The sequence below is a fragment of the Protopterus annectens genome, chromosome 1.part2, assembly GCF_019279795.1.
Source record: "Protopterus annectens isolate FY-2018-M chromosome 1.part2, PAN1.0, whole genome shotgun sequence".
Taxonomy (NCBI): domain Eukaryota; kingdom Metazoa; phylum Chordata; order Ceratodontiformes; family Protopteridae; genus Protopterus; species Protopterus annectens.
The window spans coordinates 1,233,485,009-1,233,499,510 of NC_056727.1; the positions used below are offsets into that span (position 1 = coordinate 1,233,485,009).

The 14,502-nt window shown below is 38.3% G+C and overlaps 1 protein-coding gene across 1 annotated transcript in view; it reads left to right on the top strand.

Annotated features, from left to right (window-relative positions):
• LOC122792314 (CD276 antigen-like) overlaps nt 1–14,502 on the top strand; it is an 81,597-nt gene that overhangs the window by 48,909 nt on the left and 18,186 nt on the right. Inside the window, exons 2-3 of the mRNA XM_044060101.1 lie at nt 1,271–1,356; nt 2,255–2,608. Of these exons, the coding sequence (XP_043916036.1) occupies nt 1,296–1,356; nt 2,255–2,608 (415 nt within the window). The 5' untranslated portion in view covers nt 1,271–1,295. The remainder of the gene's footprint in view (nt 1–1,270; nt 1,357–2,254; nt 2,609–14,502) is intronic.

The following is a 14,502-nucleotide window of genomic DNA, read 5'->3' on the forward strand; positions in this document are numbered from 1 at the left end:
TTGCGCCAGCGCTCCCAGGCTTTATCCCTGTTTTTCATTTATGGCTTAGTGGTTTTCTGTAGCCATAGGGAAGGTTGTGCTTTGGTTCTGGAAAATCTTATGGGGCCATGGTAATTAAGGATGTTCAGGAAGGTAGTATTAAAAAATTCAACTGCGTCATCTAGACTGAGGTACTTTAGAGGATGCCAGTTACATTCTTTGAGGGATGAGATGAATGTGAGTGGGTTAAAGTTTAGTTTTTTACGTATTTGACGGTAGATGACAGGTTTAGCTTGGTATAGGTATTTTTTGAGTAGGAATGTTGGGGAGTGATCACTGAGGCTATCTGATAAGCAGCCTGTTATATATGACTGGGGGCTCTTACTGACTATTATCCAATCCAGGGTAGTGTGCTTGCTGGAGTTTTTATTTATCCTGGTTGGTGACTGGACTAGTTGGGTGAAGCCATGAAGGTGTACATGATGTGTTGAATTGTTGCCAGAACAGGATTGCCAGTCAATATTGAAATCACCTAAGATGATAGTTTCTTGGGGGAGATGGTGGGTAGACCAGCTGAGGAGGTTTTCTAGTGGAGGGATGTTTTGGCCAGGTGGGAAGTAGCATCCAATTATGTTGATGGTTTTGTTTTGGTTAATTTTGAGGTTGGTATATATTATTTCTTCAATGCTTCATTCTTCATTCTTCAGTATGGAATAAGCTTAACCACAGATTCTTCCAGTCCTTTTAACAAATGTAGCAGTGTGCTTAATTAGTTCTTCAGGTCACAAAGGACATGTCATGAGCCATAAGTTGTAGTAACAAGAACACCTATTGTGTTTGAATGAAGATGCAGAGGTGTATGACCTCTGGTCTTGCATCGCTTAGAGAACTGTTAGAGTGTAACAGTCACTGAGGACTGTTTTGTGGACAACTGACTTGCTAAGTTTTTATGAGGCATTGGCTAAGACTTACTCAATATGGAATGTTTCCCAGATTTATTATTGATTTTCTCCAACTGAATCAGAAAGGAAATGAAGAGCAAAACTCAGGAATGTGGTGTTTCAATGAAAGATAGTTAAACAGTTTCTGAAACATTTGGTAACAAGCTTAAGCGTGTAACCAGAATTCCTACACCTGTGCTGAAAAGCTGCTTTATATCTATGTCACTTTTGTACTTTTGAGTGGTATGTAGATCAAAATGTCACTGCTGTCTACCAAAAAATATATTTTAAGTACTTTTCTTACCATTTAAGGCAACAGGTGATCACAGTTTTTTTTCCTCTCTTTCCAGTTTCTTCATTTGGTGAAATAGGTCAATGAAGAACTGTAAGACCCTTCAGCATTTCATCCTGCTGACAGCGGTACTGCTTTATATTGGTAAGTAGGAGTTATCCTCATAATATTCCAGTATTCCCACAACAGGAATTGTCATCTGCAGCAAAAGAACGTACGCTCAGGAGGAACTTTTATTTAGCTAATTTATTTACTTACTTACTGCTCCCTCTGCACTTACATGCTGCTTTCAGTCACTGAGTATCAGTAAATTAACAAATCAGAACTGTGGATATAGGAGGGTAACACATTCTCCCCTTATTCCTCTTGTCAACTAAAAATAACCAGGGGCATGCTGCCTCAGTGCACTAATTTTAATTGAGTCACAAAGAGAGAAAATATTTGGTATTATGAATGTAAAAAAGGAGACAAGAAAGATTCCATAATTTTTTATTTAGTTTATTAATTTGCTAATTGCGTACATTTGCTGGCCATCATGGACCTTTTTCAGGTATGGCCCAGAGCATTTGACCAAAGATAATCATAGTACATATGGACAGTTTAGAGTAGCCAGTAAATCTTAAATGAAGTGGCAAAGTGTGTTTGTCTGGTAGCCTTTCTATAAATGTAACAAACTGCATCAGAAAGATTCTAGATAGTATATGCAAGTGCAAAGGTTAAAGGCAGACAAAGGGGTCAGGAGGGTGATGTAATAATAAAAATGAAGTAAAAGGGGGAACATGCATTCATAAGCACACTGACAGAAGCAGAAAAAGGGGAATTTTGCAGCAGAACTAAAGCAAGAAATATTATTTTACCTCAGAATTTTCCTACAGTTGTAAGAGCTTTAGGAACCTTGCAAACCCTAGCATAGATTTTGTTCCATTTACTGCCCTATAACTATTCTGACTGATTGACAGTATATATTGTTTTATTTTAAAGCTTTAATGTTACTGGGTATACAATATGACCTTTAATAAATTTCATTTAACATCTTTAACAGCTGTATCTGAAGTCAAAGTACCAGAGTCCTCAGTGACAGGCATCCATGGTCAGTACGTTGTCTTGTGCTGTAGTTTTTCCATTAATAAAGGCACTTCTCTAGAAGACTTGGTCATCACATGGCAAACTGCATATTCTAAAGAGGTCGTACATAGCTTCTACTATGGAAAGAACCAGCTGGAAAGACAGAATCTGCGCTTCTTCAACAGAACCAGCCTTTATCCATCAGAATTTAAACATGGAAATGCTTCTCTAAAGTTAGAAGGAGTAAGCCCTGAGGATGTGGGCAAGTACATATGTTTCGTTAGCAGCTCATATGAGAGTGGTCAAGCAATGCTAAATCTGTCATTTGCAGGTAGTGTTTCTTCTGAATACTGTAACAGTAATGTGATTATGGGATGATTGTGGGATGTCTGTGTGTGAGAGAGATACAGACAGACAGAACAATGAATCTTTCTTTTTTATGTTTCTTTTGTACGATAGCTATGGTATGTGTGTAGAGAATATAAGAGTAGCAGAATAAATTGCTATGAAAAGTTTCCATAAAACATGAACTTGCTCCTGGTACTTACATCTGTTTTATATTTATGCTTTAAATAATTAACTCTTCATATTTATTTCGACATGGACAACTCTTCCAAAAGTTTAAGTGTCGAAACTAGTTTCTCTATGTATATAGTTTTGTCTCATGGACACTGGTCTGTTGCATTCTAGTTTAAATACTTCTGTGATATGAATACTTGACTGCAAAATGTTTAACACGATTAAAAAACATTAATAAAGATATACAAATTATGGTAAACACTGTTGCTGTATTTTTAGATGTTAGGAACATGGAGAATACACTTAGCTTGCAGCAGACCTGGCTTTGATTTTCATGGCATTCCAATGCATCTTCAGGGGTCTTTAAGAACTTATCCCTGGGCTGCATGTAAGCATGCACTTTCAATGCTCTCCTTAGGAGATGCCCATGATCAAGGAATGCACCCCTGTAATGGCTGGTGTATTCCTGGGCTGGTAGTATAACTTCTGTTTACATTAGTGGGATCTGAGATCTTGTACAATATATGTATTTGATTAGAATCCACTTTCATATAGATGCTCCTGTAAGTAAAACTGTTTTTTAGATATCAGTAATTAAAATAAAAGGTAACCTTAAACAGAAGCTGTAGCTTGTATTTATTTATTTATTTATTTATTTATTTATTTATTTCAGTTTGATTACCAGGAAAGTCCACTAGGCCAGAGGTGTGCCCATTTTCAGTGGAGGCCCGGGGAGAAAAGCTCCAATAAGCAATATGGTTACAAAGGTTTGCATAATGCAATGGAAATACATACAAACATGATTACGAAGGTTGCATAGTGTGTTACTAAATACATATATGAGGTCATGCAGTCAGGTACAGGTGGATAGAATAACATTGAAATGCAATTTTGACCTAGGTAGAACAGTTAGTAGGTATTTACATTCAGAACAGTAAGTTTAGACTCACTGGGCAATAAGCATCAGTGAATTACTTGATATTTACAATATATACAATACTTGGAGTTGAGAGAGAGATTGTTTAGTCTGAGAAAGTTAGCTAGATTAGTTAGGAGAATAGAAAAGAGGTAACAGTGTAGAGAAGAGCAGGAGTATGGAAAGTTCAAAGGGTAAATTTGTACGATTTTAGGTAGGGTGAAAGCAGGAACATTTACGTTTAGTGGATAGGTAAGAGAAAAGTAGGGTTTTGAAGGTTTCAGGGTTAGGTGTGGTCCTGAGTAAAGGAGGGAGAGAGTTCCATTTTTTGCCTATAGTGAAGGAGAGAAGGAGTTGGCCTGCAGGGTGTTTGGGTTTGTGGACAGAGATTAAATTTTGGTGTTCAGATCTCAGAGATCTGGTTGGGATGTATGGGAGAAGGATGTTTGTTAAGGCTGGGCATTTTTCTGGAAAGAATATTAGTTTGTGTGCGGTGGTTAGTTGGAGATAGTCAAGGAGGTTTGAGAGTTCAAGCCAGTTCAGAGATTGTAGGGTTAAGCAGTGGTGAGTGGAGGTTTTGGATTTAGTTGCGAATTTAGAGATTTTATTATAGCAAGTTTCGAGTTTAGAGGTGTTGGAAGAGGAAAGGTTAGTTAGTTGAGGGGCTCCATATAGTAGAGAGGGTAGGAGGTAGGTATTAGCGATATTTTGCCTTGCGGAGTTGGAGAGAAAGTGGTTATTTCTATACAGCATGCCTAGTTTTTGATAGGTTTTCTTTATGTTTTGTTGGATATGGATATCAAATTTAAGGTGTTCATCTATGGTAATGCCGAGGAGTTTTGCTGGAAAGGCTGTGGATGTAATCAGCTGGTAGCTGTGGCTTTAAGGATGCAGTGTTTCCAAAGGACAAACAATAATACAAATCTTTATGAAACTTAACTACAAAGACCGCACTCTTCCCTCACATCCCTAATGAATAAAAAAATCTCAATTTGCTATCCATTAAAAACAAACCTGCTTCAGAATAAACCTACCCTGAAGTAAAAGAGCATTAAGGTAAAAGTCAGTTCTGAACAATGTAGTCACGTTTATACTGGTAACAGTGGGAACAGAGTGGCAATTGCAAGCAGTCTTTCATTACAGAAGCAGTTCTCCTATCACCCAGTATCACTGTACAGGAAAAAAGTTCATAGGCATTGCCAGAAAGAAAAGTCTTCTGAAAGCAAATACCTGTGCTCCAAAATATAGTTTTAAACCACTGGGTCTTGTAAATAACAGACTATTGATTTTCCAACAGCATACTATTTATTTCTGCTCCCCAATGACTTTAACTTTCTTGATGGCTTGCAATGTGTTGCTACAAGTGAAGTAGATACCCAGCATTTTTACACTTCATACAAGTATGAATGAATGCAAGTGAAGTTGTCACAATAGTATATGTAACCTGCACTACAATATTCCTTATGGCCTGTAACCACCATTATTTCTTACCAAATACTGGTGACCTAACTACAAATGTCAGTGTTCTCAATACTCATTAATCATGTGACAAAACAAAAAGAAACATTTCAGGAATCCCATCATCCATCCTATCAAAATAACTTTCTTTATCATATTGTAAACAAACATACAGTATTACACTCAGTTTAGCATGTACAATCCAAATCTTTACCCAATGGGTGGCCACGGTGGTTCAGCAGTTAGTGTTGTCACCTCACAATGAGGTTCACTAGTTCAATCCTCAGCTGGGGTGCCTTCTGTGCGGAGTCTGCATGTCCTCCCTGTGGTCACGTGGGTTTCCTCTGGGTGCTCCGGTTTCCTCCCACATCCCAAAGACATGCTGTAGGTGGATTGGACAGTCTAAATTGGCCATAGGCGTGAGTGCATGCATGTGTGTGCCTTCCTTGGAGGGTTGGGTGCCGGGCTGCCAATTCGACACCATAAAACTCCACTGCCAATCATGAGCAGACAGGTGATCCACTGTGGTGACACCTAACCAGAAAAAGCCGAAAGAAGAAGAATCCAAATCTTTACCCAACAGCATTTGAGTTTGTAGTGTAATTCTGAGCACTATACCTCACAAAATAATAATAATAATTGCATTAATAATATCATTCCATTGATCTCACCAGATTTTCGATGTTGTCCCAAAATAATGCTTCTCTGTAGCTGTTAAGAAGGTTGTGTCTGGTAATCCTGCTGCCTGTGAGGTAGAAGAGATGATGAGAAAAGAGATAAACACTGCAAACAAGAAAGTGAAGCAGTCCTCTGCTTGTCCCCATAATTCCCTAGGCTGCCTCCTAAAATGCCAGTCCCTGAATCAAGACTTCATTCAACATTGAAGGTTGGATTCATCTTCTCCATTGAGGTAGCATTCTTTCTAACTGCCGTTCAGTTTATTCCCCACTCTGACAACATCAGGACTTCACGTAAGAAACTGCACCACTTTCAGTGGATCCCATATAGCAATGACTCTAACCAGTGGTGGTCTGTCTCTTATCAACACAAGCCACTAACACTTAGAAGCTGGTCTGAGCTCAGCGCCACATTTCAAATCTACTGATTCTAATTGGAGCTGCAGCTTTTTTTCAAAGATATAAGGCAGAAACATTTCTCTGTATTTTGAAAGCAAAAACCCAAAGAAAAGAAAAGAAAAGGCAAAGGGGAAAGAGACAATGTATGTGTTAATTTTCATTAAATGAAAGTAATCAATGGACAGATTAAAATGTTTTACAGCTTGAGTGTTTTCATGTTCACTGTAGCTATATTTGTTGGTGCTAAGAATCAAAATCTGCAGGACCTTTTGACTCTAGTTCATGGCTATGAAACAGAAGACTAGTAAGAAATATCTGCTGAGATAGACTGATTAGTCATAATGTGTTAAATAATGTAAAAAGAAGAGAATAGAGACATCCATAGTAAAATTACACGAATGAAACATTAAACAGTATGATAGCAGGCTATTAAACTAGATTTTTTATAATAGGAGGCTATTAAACTGGATTTTTTATGATAGGAGGCTATTAAACTTGATTTTTTATGATAGGAGGCTATTAAACTTGATTTTTTTATGATAGGAGGCTATTAAACTTGATTTTTTATGACAGGAGGCTATTAAACTTGATTTTTTATGATAAGAGGCTATTAAACTTGACTTTTTATGATAGGAGGCTATTAAGCTTGATTTTTTTATGATAGGAGGCTATTAAACTTGATTTTTTATAATAGGAGGCTATTAAACTTGATTTTTTATAATAGGAGGCTATTAAACTTGATTTTTTTACTAAGCAGACAATGTCAGAAGAAACAGCAAAGATACTAGTAGTTTAATAAGCAGAGAGAAGCAAATAAATAATAATATAAAGACCAGAAATCAGAAAAAAAGAGTAGAATTTTAAATTACTTTAGGGCATTTAAAGTTGCTTTTTCTAATTCTGATGCAGGGCATGTTTTTTTTCACTCCTGCTCCTCAGAATCTATTTGTGGCTTGTTTATCTTTTGTTAATAAAAGATCCAAAGTAAAGGCAAAATCTTAGTTTGTACACAGTAACAGCACACTGACGCGTGAAGAGCAAATGTAAAGGAATACACTGAAAAGATACCTTCCTGTTGACATGAAAAATGACATTAAAGAGGTATACCATTAAAGAGAAGAGCTACTAAATATGAAAAAGTTTCTGTGGCTAAACAATAAGTATCTTTATATTCTTAAAATTTTACTTAAAATTTATATTTTTTAGCATTTGTGTGTGTGTGTGTGTGTGTGTGTGTGTGTGTGTGTGTGTATATATGCTGTGTGTGTGTGTGTGTGTGTGTGTGTGTGTGTGTGTGTGTGTGTGTATATGCTGTACATTTCTATATTATATATTTCTATATATATATATATATATATATATATATATATATATATATATATATATATGTATATATATATATATATATTTCTATATACATATGCTGTACATTTCTATATTAATATTGTTAGCGTTTGCATGTCAGCTTACATGTTATTGTGTCTTTCACTGTTAAACAGATAGTCACGGTGCTTTGAAGGAGGTAGCAGTACTTTTAACTATTTTAGGGCACAAACGCTGCCTACCCCTAAGCACGTGCACATTTTTCTCTTTTTAATGCTTGAACTGTTTTGGTTGCCTAACGCTTTAGCTGGCTACACTAGTGAAGACCAGCGACTGTTTGTCAGCATTAGATCTCGTTGCCTCCATCACTATTGGCCTGCTATCTTAGATATTTCCAACAGATTCCCACTGGGCCTTGGAGGAATTAGAACTGTGGTACCAGTTTACCTGTCTCACCCTGTTTGTAATTAGCCTTATACAGTCTTGCATTTACCACATAGCTACCCATTTCCCCTCCTTGCCCCAGACTACTATCATTTTGATAGTTTTTGGGTGACCATTTTACCTAGGGCTTACAACGGCCATGGGGACTGCCCCGCTACTTACTGGCTTAGCATTGTAAAGGCCTACTTTCCCTTTCACTGCCCCAAATCTGAACTACGTGTACTAGCGTGGCCTTACACGTGTATACTGGACTGGGATCCTACAGTTAAAGGCTTCCCCTAACTATACCTGGCTTAACCCTCCCAATTGTTTGCATTAGCTACAGTTTCTACTGTGGTTGTGAACTTACTTAGCTTGAGGTAACCTTTATGCAGTCTATCTACTGTTTATACTATGCCTAGTCACTCTATTGTTGATGTAAATGATTTGCCTTGCCTAACTGTTAATGTGATTTATTGTGTTTATTACTAAGCTCCTTACCTGATAACCTGTCTAGTTTTGCACTGTATTATAATGTTGTATTTTTACACTTTTAACGTTATCTAATCTTTTTCTTCTGCTTTTCCTCTTGCATAGCTATCCCTTGATTCACCCTGAGTTGTTTGTCTTGATTGGAAATCTCAACTACCCTTACTAGGATACTCTCTGACTGCTATCCCTGGAAAGTACAGGACAGTGCCTTTCTGTTATCCCACTACCGCAAGCTTCCACGAAAGTATGTCTACCAATACCATCATGTATAGCTTATAACCTAGTTACCCTGCTAAGCTTTATTGTTTGCCCCAGCTTGCCTGCCAGCAGCAGCTCTCCCCTTCCACTCCTTATTACCTTTCTCCCTCTCCCTTTACACTGCTACCTAGCCTGCACTCTCTCAGCCATTGTTCTGGTTCTACCTTGAAAGCCCCTGTGTATGCTCACTGCACTTTTGACTCTTACCCACTATATTCATTTTACCTGGATTCCTTTCTAACTACTTCCCCTATCGCACCTTACTTATTTCTATCCCTGTCCTCCTTTTGAGGTACTCTCCTATCCCCTCCTCCCAGGTTACCTTCTCTTACCCTGACTTACCTAGCTTTCTCTGATACTTTTTCCTTCTTCCTTGGACTACTCTGTGTATCCCGCTCCGTTCGCCCTGCGGGCTCACTCCGCTCCCCTCCCTACCCCCAATTCCCACCCACCCCCAGGGGTCCTAACCTTATACTTCTCTAGTCCCTCCCCTAGACCTACCATCCAATCTTTTGTCTTTACCACCACACTAATCTCCTCCCCTCCACACTCTCCATATCCTCCTCCCTCATTTCTCTTTTACATACTAGCCCTCCTTACACTACTCACACCTACCCTCTTCTACCACTATTACCTCTCTTTCTATATCTCCCCATTCATTTCACCCCTCTCTCTACCTCACATTTCATACCACTGCCATACCTCCTGTTACACTTGTATATATTCCTTCTTTGCATCATACACCCACACTTCCTCTAGACTACCCCTAACCTGTGACTTTTTCCCTACAACCTCCTCTAACTTACTTGCTCTCTAACATGAGTCGCAATCTATCCACACTGTTTTTACTCTTGATTCTACTCTTAACTACTCTTTACTCAACCTACCTCCTTACCTTTTTCGAGTATCCACTTCTCCTTCAGCCAACAAACTCACAGACACATACATCTTCCTTCTACACTTCTCTCAATTCTTTCTCCAATACCAATACCACCCCTACCCAAATACCATAGGTACTCCCATCTCTCCTACACCCTACACTCAAACAAAAAAATAAGACCTCTAACCCTTCTTAGTATCAAAATCACATCTAAACCTATCAATCCTACCTTACAAGACGGTGACATTCATCCCAACCCTGGCCCCTTGCATCCTTCTACACAAGCACCTAAACATGGCACCAATAATACACTCCTCATAGGACACCTTAACATACGAAGTGTAAACAACAAAGTACCCTACCTTCACACCCTCCTAGATATACACTGCTTTGACATTCTCTGTCTCTCTGAAACCTGGCTAAAGCCAGCCACTAAGGATACTGAGATTATACCACAAGGCTATAATATACTCAGGCTTGACCGTAACAAACGAAAGGGTGGTGGTGTAGCAATACTGTTTAAGAACCATCTTAATATCTCTACCCTACCAGCCTGTCCAACCCAAGATAGTAAGGTGGAAGCCATCATCTCGAAACTTCAACTTAATGCTAAAAAAGCCCTTTACATCATCTGCATATACATACCTCCAGGAAACAATATACCAATTGTAGAAGACTTTCTCAATTGGGTTTCCAACTACTACCCCCAAGAAACTATCATTCTTGGCGACTTAAATATTGACTGGAATGCTATTAATACCGATAATCCCCACCTCTCACATTAACCTAAATGGTTTCACCCAAGCCATTACAACTATAACAAGAGTTAATAAGTTAAACAGGAAACAGACTATATTAGACTGGATTCTTATAAACAAAATTAATATCACTTATAATGTTGGGACCCTGCCTGATGACCTCAGTGATCACTGTTTAACTCACATTGCAAGAGAGAAGACTGACTATCTTCACCCCCTTAATATAAGAAAAATACGTTCTACTAAACACTTTAAAACTGACCTACTTCAGAATGAACTCAGAACTTGCAACTGGAACCCATTAAAGACCCTTCCACTTAATGAAGCAGTATTATTCTTTAATTCTACTTTCCTTTCCATTCTAGACAAACATGTTCCCGAGCGCACTATTAGAATGAAATCTAATACAGCCCCTTGGCTCTCAAATGAAACTAAAAAACGAATTCTCTCCAAAAATAAGATCTGGAACAAATGGAGGTCCCATAGAATCAGCTCTGATTTTCATCACTTTCGCCAACTTAGAAATCTTACCAAAAAAGCCATCCTCACTGATAAAAGAAAGTTCTACTGCAACCTACAAGAAACTAACCTAAATAAACCCAAACAATTTTGGTCTTCTATCAATAGACTCCTTTCTCCAGGTACTGCTAAAACTCCCTCCCCACTAAATGCCAACCCTGACACCCCTCTTCAAACTGCAAATACTTTTAACTCATTCTTCTCTGATACTATTCAATCTCTCGCTAGACAATTAAATACTAATAACTTTTATCCTCCTAACAATTACTTAAACTCTACCTGTAGCTTCTCTTTACAACCCATCTCTACCTCTTCCATCTTCAAACTACTTCTCAAACTCAAACCTTGTACTCCCTCTGCTGACAAGCTCCCTTCCCTATTTTTACAAAAAGCAGCCAAAGAAATTGCTTACCCAATTACTTTACTCATAAATAGAACCATCCAAGAAGGAACCATCCCTCATATCTGGAAAATCTCTCATATTATCCCACTACATAAAGGCGGTAACTCTATTGACTATTCCAACTTCAGACCTATTGCTCTTCTCTCTCCATTAGCAAAAATTATGGAAAAATGTATACATCAGCAACTGGTACAGTACCTATCTCTTCACAATATTTTAGCTAACTGTCAACATGGCTTTAGACCTCACCATAGTACCACCACTGCCCTCCTTTCCTTTGCAGATACCATTAACAGCAATCGCAACAAGAACCTACTCTCTTCTGCCCTATTCATTGACCTCTCTAAAGCTTTTGACATGGTCAACCACTCTTCTCTAATTAGCATTCTCAAATCCCTCTCATTTGATAGCCATGCCATCAAATGGTTTATATCATACCTCAGTAACAGACAACAAGCCGTTCTTTGGGAAAACCATATCTCCTCCTTACTACCCATTGCAATTGGTGTCCCTCTGGGCTCTATCCTTGGTCCTCTCCTCTTCTCCCTCTATATTAATGATCTCCACTCTGTAATTCCTCAAGCTACCTGCATTCAATATGCAGACGACTCTACTATCATTTGTTCAGCATCCACCTCTTCTGATCTAACCACTCTAACTCAAACTACATTCAACACTGTAGAAACATGGTTTACTAGATGGTATCTACTTCTCAATGCCAAAAAAAACAAACTTCTCCTCTTCACCCCCACCACTCGTACCTCTCCACTTAACTTCTCTATCTACTCAAACAACAACACTATCATCTCTCCTGACTCCACAACAAAACTACTAGGAATTACCATCGATAACAATCTCTCTTTTGACCAACACATCAACAACGCCATCAAAACTGTTAACAGAAAAATTGGATCATTATACCGTATAAAACCATTTCTTACCCCATCTACTAGAGCTACTATTGCTCACTCCCATGTTATATCTACTCTCTTCTATGCCTCTCCTATCTTCACCAACCTTAAAAAAACTAACCTAAACAAACTAGCAACTTGCTATAATAACATTGCCTGCTTCGCCACTGGTAACCCTTTTAGAACACATCACTGCCTCAATTTGAAACAGTTAGGCTGGCTGGAACTACAAAACTATCTTAATATTTCACAACTTACGATTGCCCACAAATTACTGCACCAACCTAGTAACACCCCTATACTTTCACAACTTCTACTCCATTATAACAATCTCACCTCTCTTCGTTCCTCCTGCAAACTTATGACCAAACCCATAAAGGCCCACAACTTAGCTGGTGACTCTCTTTTCACCAATACTGTAGGCAGAGTATGGAATTTGCTGCCTAAAAAGTTAACACTAATCTCATCCCTACCTCTCTTCAAACAACAAATCAAACTACATTTCCAAAACCACTGGCTCTGTTCTTGTAGTACTCCAGGCTAACTTCCCTCTCCCTACTCTCTCCTTACCTTTAACCCTTCATTTTGCCTGAAAACTAACTTCTACCCTGCTTCTTTTCCCTGCTGTCCTCTTATGCTCTGACCTACTTCTACTATCTCTCCCACCTCGTCTTGACTCTCTTTTTTCTTCTCCTCTCTTACTTACTGACTCTTGCCTTGTGCCATTATTTTCTGTCCTTCATACTCCTTCTACTTCTCTTCCCTTCCGAGCTTTAACTGTTATCTACATGGCTGATGCCTTACTGCATAACCGTATGTATTAGGTAAACTTGCTTTGAAATCGACAGAACATTGTGTATGAGTTGAAACTTTTGAGTTCCTTTAATGTATGCTGATTTTATTATCAAGTTGATTTAAATTTCTATTTTTATGTGTAAGTCTTTATTAACAATTTGTCTATCTGTCTTGATTATGTTATGTGTGGAGCTTTTCTCCCCGGGCCTCTACTGAAAATGGACATATATCCAGCTAGACTAGCCTGGTCAACAAATGTAAAATAAAATAAAAATAAAATAATATATATATATATATATATATATATATATATATATATATATATATACACACACACACACATACACAGGTTTATATCATTTCACCGAAAATAGTACTGACAGTGTATATGCCCTTTTCTCCCATTGTAGTGCGATCTCCGAGTGAGAATATTAATGTAGGGGGGTGCAGCACCCCATCTACTCAGGTTATAGAGCACTTACTTACCCTTGTCATAGACACTGGACAATATAAAACAATACTAGACAATATTAAACTGTACTTGGTGGGGGGGCTATGCCCCCCACACCCCTCTACTTTATTATTCTCACTCCGAGATCGCGCTACAGTGGAGGAAAAGGCATATACACTGTCAGTACTATTTTCGGCGAAATGGATATTCAGCGATTTGGACTCTGTTAGACATTTTTGGTGAAATGACACTGATCCATATAAACACACACACACACACACACATATATATATATATATATATATATATATATATATATATATATATATATATATATAAACACACACACACATGGCTGCAGGTCAAAATAGTGAATGCTTTTTATTGTTGTAAATAGCAAATTCTCAAATGAGAGAACGTTCTTTTCCACGAAGTTTAAGCCAGCAGCTTTTTGTATGAGACTGCGGTGCAGCGGTGTAGCGGTGTATGGGAATTTGTCCTTATCCCACCATTGTGCAATCTCAGAGATGATATATATAAATAGCAGTGGGTGTGGGGATGCAGGGGGGCTTGTTTCCATGGAAAAAATGAGTTTTATTTTATTTTTTTTATTATTTTCATTCATTTTAGTTTTGGTCTAAAATGATCATTCTTTTTTACTACAACCTTATGAGCAATTGACACCATAAACCAGGAGAAGCACACTGCCCACCTGGACTTGAGAGAATCACTCAGTGTACAGCCAAACCCTTTGGTCAGGGGAGATTTTAAATATCCTTCCATTGACGGTGCAAATTAAACAAGCACAAACATGATTGCTCTGAGGTTCCTGGATTTTAATTCAAGTGCCCTGGAACAGTTGATCTGCACACCCACAAAGGGCTCAAATGTCCTAGACCTAGTGCTCACCAACATGGGGGGGGGGGTCATTGCACTCCCCCTGTGTGTTGCCCATATAAATATGTCTCGCTTGAAGTAACAATCAGACCTGATACCCCCACAGGATCAAAAAAACTGAAATATTTCTCCAAAGCAAACTACAG